Source organism: Musca autumnalis, unplaced genomic scaffold (assembly GCF_047663935.1).
Source record: "Musca autumnalis isolate F117 unplaced genomic scaffold, ASM4766393v1 scaffold_3, whole genome shotgun sequence".
Classification (NCBI taxonomy): domain Eukaryota; kingdom Metazoa; phylum Arthropoda; class Insecta; order Diptera; family Muscidae; genus Musca; species Musca autumnalis.
Genome location: NW_027411866.1, coordinates 49475400 through 49493080, shown reverse-complemented (window position 1 = coordinate 49493080; position 17681 = coordinate 49475400). Strand labels below are relative to the sequence as shown.

The window sequence follows — 17681 nt, the reverse complement described above, 5'->3', positions numbered from 1 at the left end:
ATGTGCGTTGAAATTACACAAAACCAATACCAAACCATGGATATCACCATCTCCCAGAAGAAAAGCACCAGCATGAAGAAGCTGTTTAAACAAATCTTCAAAACACAAAACAAATCCAAGAAACCTGTTACTGCTGACTCAATGGAATCCTTTGAATCTTTGGAAAATAGCCGCAATGCCAGTCTAGAATCATCAGATTGTGCTTCAATGGAATCCTACGAAAATGACATCAATGAATCATATGAAAGTGAAAAGGAATTTGATTACACAACCACTGTACCTGTTCACTTCGTTCGTACCAAACAAGGTACTTTCTTTTGGACCTCGGCTATTGAATGTGTTCCTGCCTACATGCAAGATCGTTGGGCTCAAGCTTAGATACTGACAACTTTGAGCGTTTTTTCCAGATGTCTTCCATTTCTGTCAAATATTACCTGTTTAAAAAACAAAATAAGCTTTAAAAACTGTGATAATTTAAGAAAACTATTTTCAAAGAAAATTATTTAATTTATAACAAAAACAACAAAATATAATTTTACCATTTAAAACATAACTATTGTTTTTATTATTGGTTGGGTGTTAAGAATATTGGTGTATTAAACAATAGGTTTAAATCTACACAAATAGGAAGGTTAAAGTCATCTTCATAATTTGGCGATTGGGAAGAGCACAATAAGGTCTAGTTGTTCCAGTATACCAGTCAAACATTTTGAATATGGAAATTACAACAATTTGTACATGCACCGAAAAGAAATCAAAAATACTGCGGGTTATATTTCAAGTCTAAATGAAGGAGATCGTTGGACAGATAACCCACTTGTTATTTATTTACATTTGCTTTAATTCAGTGTTAAGCACAGCCCATTAAGCGTGGTCTCAGAGCGATATCATGGACAAATTAAATATAGACAACTGCAGACAACCGCACAAAACGTTCAGTTTCATTAAAATTCGAAACTAATTTATTTAGTTTTCTAACAAATATTTTATAGTTTGTATATTTTTAGTATCAACATCACGATATTATTATACTGTTAAGGAATTAAGGTTTGATTTAATCCCGTGTAGACGTTGTTTTATTCCCCTATACGATTTGTATCAAATAAAAAGAGGGTTCGTTTTAGATTACGATTATACAATGCTCTATTGACTTTACTTTAGTTATTTACACAAAACTTCAGTTCAGTTAGTTTTCACTTTACTTCTTTACTTACACTTACGGTTTAAGATCGCGTTATAATTCACAACTATGAATGTATAAGATTCTCAGGTATAAAGAGTGGTTTCAAAAAAAAACAATCTTGTCAAAAAACTTGTTATTGCATGTACTGTCCTTCTATTTACCTTGGGTATCACGCTTTTAGCACGAGTAAAGTGTATCCAATAAGAAAAACAAAAAATGCAAAATTACTATATTAATGACCATTCCAAATGAGGTTTAGCTCCTTAACCTATCCCTAAAACACATAACACGTGCATTCTAAATATTTTGCTCAAGAATGTCTTGGCGTGGGAAACTGTTTCGAACAATGAAATTGCAGTTTTTATTGAAAAAGTATTTCTTTTACCTGGAAAAACCTTTACACGTGCACAATCTAGCACAATCGGTATGCCAAAAACAACAACAAACAAATTAATCCTAATCACCACAACGGATTCTCAAACACTATTCGCTAGACGTTCCCACGATCAGAGAGGTTAATCAACGCAAATACAATAGGTCTAACTCTAACTATTGTCTAGGAACTGTTATATTTCCATTTACCTGCATGTCCATTTAAATTTCCTGTTGGTATAAAAGACTCACGAATCCAAGGAAACACCATGATTCCCATTTGATTAGTCTTCTTGTAAAGAACACCGACGAACAAAAGCAACATTCAAAATGTGCGTTGAAATTACCCAAAATCAATACCAAACCATGGATATCACCATCTCCCGGAAGAAAAGCTCTGGCATGAAGAAGCTGTTTAAACAAATCTTCAAAACACAAATCAAATCCAAGAAAGCTGTTACTGCTGACTCAGTGGAATCCTTTGAATCGTTGGAAAATAGCTGTAATACCAGTCTACTGTAAGAGGTATATCGAAAACAAAACCTGACAAGGAAAGTACGGAGATATCGCAATTGTCGGTAATGCATCCCTTTTTCCATTTTTGTGCAATTATAGTCCAGGTCGGAATTTTGATCGGATCCTCACTAAATTTTGGGGGTCGATGGGGGTATCACAGATTTAGAAGCCTATTGATGGTTGGCGTACATCCCACTTTTCCAATTTTTTATTTGAGTTGTACTGACGATGCACTTAAATGCATTTCAACAAAATTGACATTTATTAATGAAGACATTCAGAGCAAAGGCGCTAAGCTATCCCAATTTTAATATTTTGAATTTTACCAGTCAAAAGCTTATGCATAGGGTAGTGGTGTAGGGTATCTCATAGTCGGCCCCGACCCGACCGTTTCTCCGACCCTGGGTACATGTTTTAGCCGTAAGACCGGAGTTGTCTCAATTATGTTACAAATCAATGGAAATGGTATGCCTAGCGAAGCTTTGATCTTATTGATAGCTATAGTTCCATTATAAAGTATATAAGACACATTATAAGAAGGTGGAAGGACGACACAGTCGGACCTTAAGTTCCCACTTGACATTCATTTGAAGGGCACACATGGAATATTAAATATAAGTTATCATCAGGAACGAATGTACGATGGCACATAAAAACCTTTAGATCGAAATAAATGCATGACTCAAGTCATCAGTTCCTTGGATTTTTATTTATACTAAATTGCAGATCCCTACTATTTACCAATGCAAGAAAAATATAATTGACTTAAAAAAGTAATATAAAACTGTTTCAAGGGCCAGCTACGCGGGCCGGGTCGGCTAGTTGTGTATAATACTAAAGCATAGTACATACTGACCAAAACTGACAGTCATCGATGTCTATTTCGTTAATATGAAAGTCTAGCTGAACATTTAGTTTTCTAATCTCTAAATAATAATTTGCATATTGTATTTCAAACTTTTTTAGATAAACAAAACTGTCAACAAATCAAACATTATTTTATCCATACATCATAATTAGAAATTTAGATTGATACAAGATGTGTTCAAGAACCCGCAACATATTACTACTTGCACTATTTTTCCCGTTAAGTGCTAAAAATGCGTTCCCACGCTAACTAAAACGTTCTTCTGCTTTTTTTCTGCTATGCACATTAGGCCGAGTAGAAACTAGCAGCATGTTTGCTGGCATCTAAATGGCTGATACGTTGATTTTGACATTTCTGCTGGAGTTTTTGCAATTTTCCATTGCCGTATTTTTAACAAATTTCTATGGGAAAGCTATTTTTGACAATTCCCTCTTTTCTAGTATTACCATTAAAGAAGTACGGGAACACAATGAAAAATTCATAATAAAGTAATTAAATTTTTTGCTTACAAATTTGCAACAATTCAACATCAACCTTGTTCATTGTGATACATGCAAAGTGTTGCATCTTTTGGTCCATTTTTTGGGCAAAAACAGTGTTGTATATCATGAGTACCTCGATTTCGATGTTGATTTCGCTGAAATCACGAAATGAGCTGATTTCATTTTTGTATGTCCCGGTCCACACTAAGGGTAATTTCACTGACATTTTGACATGAAAGTAAAAGAAAATGTAAAATAAAACGGACTGTTTGTTTCATACTTTTTTTCAAAAAACGCAAAATTTCATGACTATGCAAAATTATGGTGAGTTTTGCTTGATTTCGCGCGAAACCACTAAAAGTTTACGAAATCGCGAAACGATACCGAATGTAAACCATGCATAAGACCGTTTTTGATCGTTTTTGTGGCTAATTTACTATTTATTATTAATTTTCGTAGCATACTTTTAGGCTGATACTGTAAATTAATTAGTACGCCCTTTCCTCTTCTAAAGATTAACCAACTGTATATATTGACCTTAGTGGGTTAATCTTTGGAATTTGCATTTACCATTGAGAGGATTAAAGTGGAAGTCCGTTAATTTTTGTGCACATTTAAATATATATTATTTTTATTTATTAACTTTATTAAAGAAAATTGAGTGAAATCTTAATTCTTTCCACATCTTTTTTATATTTTCATTTTAGTTTCCTCCTTTATGTCATTTATTCGCTGTAAAACAATTATTTCCTTTTTGATGTATATATATTTGAAACGCAAAATGTAACGGACAACTCGTAAAACAGTTGCAATTTTTGGTACTTTTTAAGTAGCTTGAATTTTTTGTGCAAAACGCTGAATACAGCACTGTATGTTTGGTGGATCTGTGTCTCTGGATACTTTTCAACAGGGTTTTCAATGGTGCTATAGAAGATAGCAAATTGATCTCTATTTCTTCATCTCTCCAAAATTTCGTTCAAATCATTCTACACAAACTCTTCCTCTGCATCTTCGCACTTCATCAGAAGACTTTTATCAGTTGAAGTCCAGAATGGCTTGTTTATCTGCTTTATAAAGCCCTTGGGTGGTTTGTTCATATTTTCGATTTCAATGGATTTTACTATCACCGTGGACCAAAGTTGCTTATGAGCAACTTCAAAAAAGAAAGAAATATTGTAAAGGAACAATACAACTTATTTTCAAATTTTATTTTTGTTTTATAACTATGCATGCCAGTAATAACACTGCGTATTTGTTTTTTAAAATTTTTATTTATAAATATTTTTATTTAAACTATACTTTATGCACTATTTTTTTAGCACGCGCGATTTGCTAGACTTCATAGTCAATAATGCATAATAAATAGGTCAATCGTGTCACAACTGATATTTTTGTTGTTGTTTTTTATTCTCAGAACTTCAATTAACCAAACCAATGCGAGTTTTGATGAGAAAATCCTGTCAGTTTCAAATAAAACCATGCTAAAAATCGAAGTTGCTTATAAGCAACGTTGGTATCGAAAGGATTAAAAAAATTGAGTGAAATCTTAATTCTTTCCACATATTTTTTATATTTTCATTTTAGTTTCCTCCTTTATGTCATTTATTCGCTGCAAAACAATTATTTCCTTTTTGATGTATATGTATTTGAAACGCAAAATGTAACGGACAACTCGTAAAACAGTTGCAATTTTTGGTACTTTTTAAGTAGGTGGATCTGTGTCGGATTTAAAATAAACCCACCCGTGAGTGGATTTAATGTTGTATAGCTAATCTGTTAAAATTTGAACGGATTATGTAATTATAGTACGGTTACACTAGAGGTTTTTTCCGAGTTAACCCACTTCATGAGAATTTATTTGACGTTTGCGCTATTGATTTGACATTTGAAACCCAAATCCACTGGGTTATTCCGGTTAAGTGTAACCAGGGTATTAAATCCTCATGAAGAAGGTTAAGCCTGTAAAAAGCTCTATTGCAAACGGGGTATTATCCTCTTCACTGTAGTACGGAGGGTATGCTAAATATATTTTTCTGTTTGTAACGCATTAAAATAATCATTCGCGACAAAATGATTTTAACATTTTTATTTATCACCACTTTGGGCAATTTTTTGAAGAAACAGTAGTCAGGTATGTATATGATGCGCTCAGCGCAAAAACGGCCTGACCCACTTGCCCAAAAATCGAACTAACTATAAAGATTTAACTGGAACCTTATGAAATAATATGGAAGTTTTAGAGTAGTTATATGAAAAGGTTCCGGTTAGATCTTTATAGTCAGTTTGGTTTTTTTGGCATGTGGGTTAGGCCGTTTTGTTTATCGACGAGTCCGAACGGCGTGTCTTAAGATACCACTTGTAGAGAAGTTTTACATGGCCGAAATACTCAGGAAATTTCGCCTACATTACTAAGGGGCATTTTGCCACCGTTGAACATTTGATGTTGCTTGGCCGGGGAATCGATCCCACGACCTTTAGCGTGCAAGGCGGGCGTGCTCACCATTGCGACACGGCGACACGCACTTCAATGAAATAAACGCCTTAATAGGCAAAAACTTCACTCATTCTCCCAACAGGAAATCATATTTGAAAAACTTCAAAATACCTGAATTCTCGCCCAAAACAATTTGAAATGTTATTATTGTGAAAAATGCTATAAAATGAAAAAATTCTCAACAAAGTATTTCCTGTTGCACGAATGTATGAACTTTTGCCTATTACTTTTAATTGATATAATATATGATCACTTTTAATTAATTCGATATATGAAATAAAATCATATATGTATATGCATGTAATAATATGATGGTAAAATTTGTGAGAAACAGAAGGCTATGTTATTTTGGTTATTTTGGTGGCTCTAAAGCTCTTTTTTATTATATTATATATCTGATTACTGTGGCTTCAAAAAATTGTCCAAAGTGGTGATAAATAAAAACTTTGAAATCATTATTTGCGGGAGTTTTTTATGTCGAATCACTTTATACTTGAGATTTTAAGTAAAGACTCATCAGAATATGATTCAGAAATACTGGGTTGGAAAAAAGGCATAACCCTAATATACATATATACATCATAGTGTTGCGAATGATTATTTCAATGCGTTACAAACGGAAAACTAATTTAATATACCCTCCGTACTGCAGTGTGAGTAGTGTGAGTTGTATAAAAAGCAAACGATGTATAAATTAATTTGCTGAATCAGCCTAAAAGTATGCTACGAAAACAATCAAAAACGCCTTAGCCCTCATAAAGCACCTGGTCATTTAACCCAGGGTCAGTAACCATACTTTTCTATTGCATACTTTACGGGTGTCATTGTGTGAGTGCATGCTTTTTCAATTGGTTGAATTGTGTGTGTGGAGAAAGCAACGTTCAATGAGCGCCCGTGTGCGCTCTTTCGCCTGACGCGACGAGACTTTTTGTTGCGAGAAAACAGAAAATTTTATATGAAAATAATATTTCTCAGACTTTTTAAGCATTTTTAAAATTTATAACTTTTTTCTTTAAAACTAATAGTTTTCCTGCGAACAGAATGAAATGCGCCGCTTTTTTCACGCTCAGTTTCATGTAATAGATTAACCCACTTAGCGCCGAGAATTTTTTTTGCGAGAAAACATAAAGTTGTTTATGAAAATTATATTTTTGAGACTTTTTAAGCATTTTTTAAAAAGTAACTTTGTTAAACACTCCAGCTGTTACCTCGAACAATACATAATGATTGGTTCCCCATAAATTTGTGTATTTTGATCCTTAAGCGAAATTTTAACCAGTTTCCATTAAATCTTTATGTAAGGATCGACCAAAAAGCGTATCTATAAGGCATTAATTCCTCCACCAAATAATGTTTTGAGGTCCTTAGCATCTTAACTTCACTCAGAATAATTATTTTGTTTATATTTGAAAAATTGGATGATTGGCACATATGAGCCATTTTTATAGACGCTTTGTTAAAAAGCAAATTTTAAGGAAATACTACTGAAGTTGCCCTACGAATATGTTTATTAGGTTTTGCATTGTGTAAAACACAATTTTCTATGAGAACTAATCTAAATAAGGTACTTTTGAACAAAAATCGTGAATTTATGTAGAAAATTATAGTATGGCGTATGCCAACCATAGAGTAGTCAAAGCCGGATTATCACATGATGTGTAAAAACAATTTCAACCGTTCACGCTTTAAAAAGCTTTTGGAATAGAATTGAAATTGATTGTGTACAAAAAGCTAACTCAAAAAGCTAACTCATAATTTTATTTGGTCGAGGAATAAATGACTTATAAAATCACTGTTTTGACCGATCCTTTCATAAAGGATTAATGAAAACTGGCTGAAATTTGGTTTATGGTTCAAAATACACTAATTTATAGGATACCAATCATTATGTTTTGTTTGAGGTAACAGTCCGAGTGTTAAACAACTCTAATCAATAAAGGTTTTGTTTATAAAATGCACTGAATTCCCCAATAAGTGCTTAATTTATTGGAAAAGTCGCCAATAGCCTGTTTTTGGATACTACCAAAGGACTTTTGTTTTCGAAAAAATTCAAATATATTGTATTTAGTACCATCAACTAAAATATTTACAGTTTTGGTGGTAAATTCAACTAAAAATATTTTTATTGACCTGTTTCTTCCACACTCCTATTTTTTGGAACACAAAATTTTAAGACGATTTATAATGTTGGTGTAAACAGTAATAAATTTAATACAAATTGCCACATTTCTGTTAATGAAATAACAGTTGGAATGTCAACAATGTTAACCAAATATAAAATTAGCCAAAATGGATAAGTTTAACCATGTTTTTTACCATTCTCTTTTGTGTATGGGCACTCCTATTATTTTGAACGCAACTGTACATATGTATGTATATAGCGTAAGCTATATTGGAGCGTATATGAGAGCTATATCCAAATCTGGGGTGCCACCGTGGTACAATGGTATGCACTCCTGCCTTGCACGCTGAAGGTCGTGGGTTCGATTCTCCAGCCAGGCAACATCAGATTTTCAACGGTAGCAAATTTCTCCTCAGTATTGTTGTTTTTTCTTGACCTAATTTCGAATTTCACCAAAATCAACGTGGCGACATTCGGGCGAAAATATATATGGAAGCTATATCCAAATCTGATCCGATTTAAATGTAATTTGAAGCAATCCATAGTTTAGTAATTACAGTTTTACGCCCTCTACATTTCAATAGTAAATATTTTATAGTGTTGTACCTTTTGTCATTGTGAATTTGTAAATATTCCATTTCCCTTTGTGATTGATTCATTGAATCAAAGCAAAGATATAAATTATTATAAGATAAGACATTTACATTGCTACTATACATCGGCAGATGGCACTGGTGGTCTAACATAATCTGTTGTTAGAATATTGTGACATGAATTATGTTATATTTAACATAGTTCACATTGGTGTACGCTGTTGTTTCTGTTAATTGTCTGTTATACATAAACGCACTCTATGCTTGAATATTTAAATTGAACTCCATTGTGAATGATGTCCAATCTTTACCAATTTATGTCTTTGATCAAAGACATAGAACTGTAAAGATTGGACATAGTGCATAATGCAGTTGAATTTTACTATTAAACCATAGATGGGGTTTGTGTATAACAGACAACTAACAGAACACGACGACAACAAAAACAAGTATAACATAATTTTATGTCACCATATTGGAACCAAACATTATGTTAGACCTCCACCGCCATCTGCCGATTTATAGTAGCAATGGAAATGTCCCATATTGTTATATTTTATGTCTTCGCATAGAACTGTAAAGATTGGACATAGTGCATAATGCAGTTCAATTTTACTATTAAACCATAGAGGGGCTGTATAAAATCTGAACCGATGTATCTCAGAAGGTTGCAGGGATGGGCAGAATGTTTTTACACATTTTGATTTGGCAATAGTTGACAATCAAAAGATCTGCTCTACTATATATTAAGAATTTTTAATTTTTTTTTATCAAATATAAATTTTGATTTCTAGATAACGGTACATTGCCCATGTGCAGTTAATTTCAGCCTTTTGTACTAAAATGTTGTATTTATAGCCCACACATCAAATCCCCATCCAAAACTTATAGTATTATCAACTAATTTTTTTGGAAAATGTTATTTTAAATGTCGTCTAATTTTCATATGATTATCGCCTTAGATTACCTGGGCGATTAATATTTAAATAGTTATAACTTCATTATGGATGCACATATCGACAAAATTCTTTCAGATTCCTTGTATCGGATGTGTTTACTGTAAGAAAAAAAAAACATACACATACAGTGGCGGCCATATAATTAAGAACGACATCGTATTGAATAATATTTGCCTTGCTACATTCCAAATATTTGAATATTTATATGGAACAATATTTGTAAATAAAGTACACAGTAAGCACTTTCAAATAAAGCCAAATCATGTTTTAATTCCCCCTCGTTTATACGAAAGAAACCACGATTTATTAATATAGTTATAAATCGACCTGGCCACATATTTAAGATCGATATACATAAGTAAAGGTTACTTAAAGGTAATTTTCATACACAATATGTGACTATATCGTTATGTATTTTAGAAATCGGTTACTTTGAGTCATTTTTGGTATCAAATTTCCTTCAATGGTACATATTATTGAGTCTATGTTTTATAATTAGGGCATACCTAACGTTTTCCAAAATTTGCCGAATTTATTTTATTTTTCGGATCTAAAGCGTCAGTTTTGGCTTCCTCTCATTCTCTCGATGACGCTCTGAACGATACCCTGTGATTGTCGTTCCATAGTCGACGCTTATTTGCCCTTAAATTGGGGTTTACCCCACTTCTTTGAGTCCTTTACGAGGGAATTGTCTGGGAAATAGTTTCGTAAGAGCCATTTCCACATTAAAAAGCGGTAGGATTTTTGTCTGCAGGTAGTAGGCAGTAAATGAAACAATAATATAACGTCTATACAAAAATTGGAAGAATTCCACACCGAATATAAGATTTATTAACATAATGTTTTGAATGTTCGAATTCCACAATAATTTTGTGTCTGTACATCAGACATTAGTTTATATAAAAATTTTATTTTCATCCATAAAAATGATTGATTTGACTGGTTTTGATATAAACATGAGCTTCGTTGATTAAAAAGTCTTACATAATTATGCTTACCACACCCACAGACATTTTGTAATGAAGGCTTTCAAAATATTAAACCTTTCATTTTTGTTCGGTGTACCGTTAGGCCAATTTTTTGTCCAAAACGAAATAATTTTTATTTCCTGCCTACTACCTGCAGACAACAATCCTACCGATTTATAAGGTGGAAATGGCTCATTCGAAATTATTTTCCAGGCAATTCCCTCGTAAAGGACTCAAAGAAGTGGGGTAAACCCCAATTTAAGGGCAAATAAGCGTCGACTATGGACGACAATCACAGGGTATCGTTCAGAGCGTCATCGAGAGAATGAGAGGAAGCCAAAACTGACGCTTTAGATCCCAAAAATAAAATAAATTCATCAAATTATGGGCAAATTTTTGAAAACGTTATGTATGCACTAATTATCAAACTTAGACTCAATAATATGTGCCATTGAAGGACATTTGATACCAAAAATGAATCAAAGTAACCGATTTCTAAAATACATAACAATATAGTCACATATTGTGTATGGAAAATACTTTTAAGTAACCTTTACTTATATCGTTCTTAATTATGTGGCCAGGTCGATTTATAACTATTTTAATAAATCGTTGTTTCTTTCGTATAAACGAGGGGGAATAAAAACATGTTTTGGCTTTATTTTAAAGTGCTTACCGTGCACTTTATTTACAAATGTTATTCCATACAAATATTCAAATATTTGGAATGTAGCAAGTCAAATACTTTTTAATACGTTGTCGTTCTTAATTATATGGCCGCCACTGTATGTAAAAGTTAACATCACATTTTTTGATTTTTGTCCACACGGCAACACTGCGCGACGGCAAAAAAAAACAAATATAACATACATTCATGTCAGCATATTGTAATACCCCGGTTACACTATTGAAGGTTAACCCACTGGGTCTAATAGATCCAGTGGGTTAATCTTTGCTGGTTACACTTAGCTTTTCGAGGATATAAACTGTCAGCTGATGTTTGTTTACGTATACATACAAAATAACTAATAAAGTCGTGTTTTACACTTTTACAATTTCTCGTATGAGATATGGTCCCCTCTTTGCTCATATTGGTATATTTTTCACACATGGATACATTTTTGTATCATGGTATCAAGCGTACTTTTTGTTAAAAAAGTATCTAATGTAAAAAAAAATAATTTTATGATTTTCAAATAACTTTAGATTTATTAACTCCATAAAATCTCATGCGACCAATCGTAAACGTGTAAAACACGACAAACTCTGTCGCAAAAACAGTTGCAACTATTGGTACATTTTGAGTAGAGTTGGATTTTTTTGCACAAATACCGAATACAACACTGTATTTTTGGTGGATTTGTGCCGGATTTAAAATAAACCCTGTCGTGAGAGGATTTAATTTTTGTATGGCAAATCTGGTCAGATTTGACCAGATTATAGTGCGGTTACACTACAGTTTTTTGCCGGGTTAACCCACTTTATGAGGATTTATTGCTTAATCTGGTCAAATCTGACCAGATTTGCCATACAAAAATTAAATCCTCTCACGACTGGGTTTATTTTAAATCCGGCATAAATCCACCAAAAATACAGTGTTGTATTCGGTATTTGTGCAAAAAAATCCAACTCTACTCAAAAAGTACCAAAAGTTGTAACTGTTTTTGCAACAGAGTTTGTCGTGTTTTACACGTTTACGATTGGTCGCATGAGATTTTATGGAGTTAACAAATCTAAAGTTATTTGAAAATCATAAAATTATTTATTTTTTTACATTAGACACTTTTTTAACAAAAAGTACGCTTGATACCTTGATACAAAAATGTATCCCTGTGTGTAAAATATACCAATATGAGCAAAGAGGGGACGATATCTCATGCGAGAAATTGTAAAAGTGTTAAACACGACTTTATTAGTTATTTTGTATGTATACGTAAACAAACATCAGCTGACAGTTTATATCCTCGAAAAGCTAAGTGTAACCAGCAAAGATTAACCCACTGGATCTATTAAACCCAGTGGGTTAACCTTCAATAGTGTAACCGGGGTATTAAGCAATAAATCCTCATAAAGTGGGTTAACCCGGCAAAAAACTGTAGTGTAACCGCACTATAAATTAACACTATGTTAGACTCCAGCGCCATCTACCTATGTATAGTAACAATGACACAGACAAATATAACAAGATTGTACTTTCCATTGCTACTATACATCGGCAGATGGCGATGCAGATACAACATATTAGCTCTGATCTCTTACGTTCAATAATCTTCAAGATTTACCATTTCTTACTCCAAAAGCGTTCCTTTACTTCAGACACAATACAATTCATATTGGAGCATTTTATAACTTTTGCTACTTTTGCCGGTTTTACCATTTTTAAAAGTAAAGGAACAAACCAAATGTTATGTTCCAATATGGTGACATGAATTTATGTTATACTTGTTTTAGTTGCCGTCGTGTTCTGTTAGCTGTCTGTTACACACAAACACTGTCTATGGTTTAATAGTACAATTGAACTGCATTATGCAATATGTCCAATCTTTACAGTTCTATGTCATTAGGTGTGTACGATAACCCAATAATTTGTACAAATTCGTACAACTTATTGCTGAATGCTGTTCGATAACAAAATTATCCAGCAAAAGAGAGCGAGTTTGGAGAGATTTTTGGAGAGTTTTGTGACTGAGAACTTGCAAATTTTTCCTGGGAAAATTTGTCCCGCAAAAATTTGCAAGTTTGATCAGCTGATTTGAAAACATTTGTTTTGTTTTATTTTTTATTCTTGTTTGGCGAAAACAAAATTAAACATTGAAATATCAAAAAATTAAACATCAAAAGCTGAAAAATATAAAAAAATCATGGGAAACAAGAACATCAAATTGATGGAAAAACTTTTCTTCTTCTTCTTCTTTTTCAAAACAGTTGATTCCTTGCAAGTTTTTACAAATTGTTGTTCGATAACTTTCTGCAATTTTTCTTGCTTGAGAGAGTAAAATTCACTGAGAGAGGTTGCTGGAATTGACTGAGTAATTTTTGCTGGGAAAGTTATCGTACACACCTTTTGACAATGGTAATGTCCCATCTTGTTATGTTATATATCTTTGATTGAATTTTAAAGTTAACTGACAAAATGCAACCATGTAAATTATTAAATCTACTACTTTTATGAAACAACTCATTAATGTTCAATACTACTTTCGATATACCATTTTATGCAACTGTAAACTACTACTAATATATATTACGCCCTACTATTTCTTCTCATAACCTGTATCTAACTAGAAGAACATTTAATAAAGTCGCTCAGTTTGTGATCTACATAACCATCAGATAAGATCACAAGGAGTGGTCCCCATTCTAACATGTTATGTAACTATCAGATAAGATCACAATGAGACAAAGTGCTCATCCGGTAGTTACATCAATTCTCCCTGTATTTATTTTCCTGTCCAATCCAGACACCAGATTGTTATAAATTTGGGAAACTTATTTCTAAACCAAATTCTGCCACACGTTTCAAATTTCATCAAAATCGGACAGAATTTGCGTGATTGGTGTCCCAAATACCTAAAATCGGGCGAAAATATATATGGGAGCTATATCCAAATGGCAACCGATATTTTCCAAAATAAATAGCGTTCGCCCTTTGGCCATAACAATTATCTTTAGCAATATTTATATGAATCGGACAATAAATGCGACCTGTTGGTTCCCTTCGTTGGTCCCCTTCTTGATCGGTGCAAGAAAGATGGATCTATAGAAAAAGAAACACATTTTTGCGGCTAAGTGTTCATGCCATATGAAATGTCATTTCGTGGAATAAAAGTCCAAGGATGCCTCTATCTCACGGTATATAACATGTCGATATTGCATTATCCATTCACGCACGGCTTAATTTTTTCTGACACAACGGCCGTTTTTGGACGGCCCTTACTATATTAGTTTTTAAGCGAGTGTCGACAGTTTTTCATAAAGCTATAGGATGGCCCTTTATCGACATATAAAGATTTAATTTGATCGATGCACACTTGCCGTGATTATCCACGAAGAAAGTTGTAAAAAACAAGTAAAAAAGTATCAGTCGGCTTTGCCGACAGAGATATACCCTCAGCCTGTGTATATTGAAACCATTTTTTCCCAAAATACGTATGTATTTAGGGAGTTTTAAGAATTTTGGGCGTTTGAACTGACAAAAATGTTTATTAGGATTTAATATCAAAAGTTTTGCGGAGGAGATACTAAAAAGAATAGATCTCCATATGGTACCATAGGGGTTTTTTAGAACTTCAGGGATGTTTGCTCAAGAAGTATGAACTTGCCCCTGAAACAACTTTTACCATCGCAATTGAGGCAGCAATGCAAGTTGCTTCAACAAAAATCAAAGTGATTCGAAAGCAGGTCTTAAAGTGAACATGTATCCGAAATTTTGGGTGGGAGATACCGGATGGAGTGGACAAATATAGTCCATATTTGAACCTGATCTATATCTGGTAGATATATTAGGATGTGTAAAGTATGGACCAATTCGGCCACTCTCTTCAAAAGTTATCGTACGCACAATTTTTCCGAACATTTTTGAACTTTTGTGGGGGAGGTACCTGAAGGAGTGGACCGATATGGCTTATCTTCGAACTTAAACTATGTTTGGACAAAATATTACTATGGCCAAACTTTTGACCGAATCGGCAGAACTGTTCGAGAGTTATTTTGCCCTCCAACCTCCTCACACGGTGTCATAGGGTTTTTTTGCAACTTTCAGACTGTTTTCTCAGGAAGTATGGACTTGCCCCTGATGAAACTTATACCGTCGTATGGAGGGCAGTGAATACATGTTGCTAAAGCAAAAATCAAAGCGATTCGAGAGATGTTCCTAAACTGAACTTTTCCAAAATTTTGTGTGGGAGGTACCCGACGGAGTGGACCGATTGAGTCCCTATTAAAACCTGATCTAAGTCTGGTACACGCTCCACGATGGGCAAAGTATGGACCAAATCGGTTACACCCTTCAAGAGTTATCGTGCGTACAAATTTTCCGAACATTTTCGAACTTTTGTGGGGGAGGTACCGGAAGGAGTGGACCGATATAGCTCATCTTCGAACTTAAACTAAGTTTGTACAAAATATTACGAAAGCCAAAATTTGAACCGAATCGGTTCATCCCTTCGAGAGTTATCGTGCGCTCCAGCCAGCCAGACAGACAGACGGACGGACATTGCTCAATCGACTCCAAATTGTCTGAAACACATTTCGTCCAAACATACTTGGGGTCTAAAACCATTATTTCGATGAGGCACATTTTGCCCGTATGAAAGTGTATATGAGGAAAAGTCAAAATTTTTTAGTTTCCATGAAGCCAAGGTTTGCACTATTATAATACGCGAAACATTGTAGTTTGCCAGTAACTATGACTATTGCTGGATTAATTTAGATGTTTTTGTACAAAGCTCAAAAATTTAGCAAAAAAATTTAATTTACGTGGTAGTTACGACCGCGTAAAGGAAAAACCATAGCTAAAAACACGTTGAATCTAAACAGGTTTTTTACATTGCTCATCGATCTCTGATTAAACCATTCAAATGACGGACATCTGTCCAAAGTAAAAGTTGGAGAATACAAAATGAAGATTACACTTCTAATGTATCACTTTCCAAAATTTCCACTGCATCCACCTTTTATGGATGCTGACATTTTGAAGCCGGATTTCCGGTGTTTTTTGTATTTTTTATGTAACTGGGACGCGCATTCGGATATTTCGAAAAACCAATTATAGGACTAAAGAACTCGCGATTTCGCATAATCTGATATGTATATTAAGTATGTAGCCAACACAGCAGCAGAGTAATCTACTGCCAAAGGCCAAAATTTAGTGCGATATTTTTTCTAAAAAACCTATTTTTTGGGTACAGTATTTACAATATCGTTTTGAGTGTGCTGGTACCCCGCGACATTTTAGTTTTTCGACGATCCGGATCATATGAATCACAGATCGTAAAAATCCATCTACTAGAACGGCGGAAATGGCTACTGCAAAAATTGAAAAATTTGCAAAAAATGTTTTTCAAAATATCGCTGACTAATTCGCGTTTTATGTGGATCGTTTCCATTTCAATGAAGAAAGTGAATCATCACTCGCGTTTGTGCGAAAACAGCGGTTTGAAAAATTTAGTGGCATGGGAGCTGTATCCGATTTATGCAAAAAATACTGTGTGATGCTACATCCACGGTTCTTGATGGATTTTATTGAAATATGTTTAGATCGATGTATTTTTTCACGGTTGATAGTGAAATCGGATGCGCATAAAAAGTGTATGCACTTTGTGCAAAATATAAGCGTAATACAGTTTGTTGCACACTAAACTGCAGACGATGCTACATCTTAGCGGCCAAAGTAAATCCTGGCAAATGTGTACAAATTAAAAGAGAAGAATTCGCTGTTTTGGTAAACCGCATGCGCATCAAGTGATTTTGAGGATTTCGCGATTTACACGCATTTCAAAATGAACATTACCCGATACAATTTTATTTCAAGATTATACTCCATTTAAAGGAACCCAACATTTATTTGAAAGATATCCATATCTTCTGCTAGATGTTAGCGTGTTTTCGAGAAGTGACTAGAATAAAAAATGTGATTTATTGCGTGAAATTTAACTAAAATAGAAGAAAAACTCCGACCTATTTTTCTTACATTTTGTTCAACTAACTCACAAAATAAATTTTAATAAATATTTTCTCTTACAAAAATTTTATAAATTTCCTCAATATATTTTTTGTTTTTTGCTATAATATGCAAACCACTAAACGGATTTGTATAGTTTTGGTTTCATTTGAATTTTCGCGATGTTTAGATTACGTACATATTTTTTATATATTTTTCAGATGCATAAACAGCTTGAATTTTATTAGAATAAGTTGTAAACTACCAATTGTTTTGAATGCTGTCCTAATTTCCGCGAAAATTTACAACTTTTTCACTAAAGTTATGGGACCTCAATAAACATATAGTATGTAGGGAGCCCCTAGTTAAGAGAGTTTCTCAATATAATGATTAGAGTCTTTTAAAGATTTTTTTCTTTTTATCAGAATTGAAACCGCCATAACTTTTGCGCGCAACAACCAAA

The 17681-nt window shown here is 33.5% G+C and overlaps 1 protein-coding gene across 1 annotated transcript; it reads left to right on the top strand.

The window, feature by feature from the left end:
- Positions 1-378, top strand: LOC141398167 (enhancer of split m4 protein-like). Its single transcript, XM_073975400.1, has one exon. It carries the CDS (start codon positions 1-3, stop codon positions 376-378), a length of 378 nt encoding a protein of 125 aa, XP_073831501.1.
- Positions 379-17681: the final 17303 nt, after the last annotated feature.

What these genes read in the sequence shown, in the direction of transcription:
- LOC141398167 (XM_073975400.1), top strand. Translation starts at nt 1, where the DNA reads ATGTGCGTTGAAATTACACAAAACCAATACCAAACCATGGATATCACC.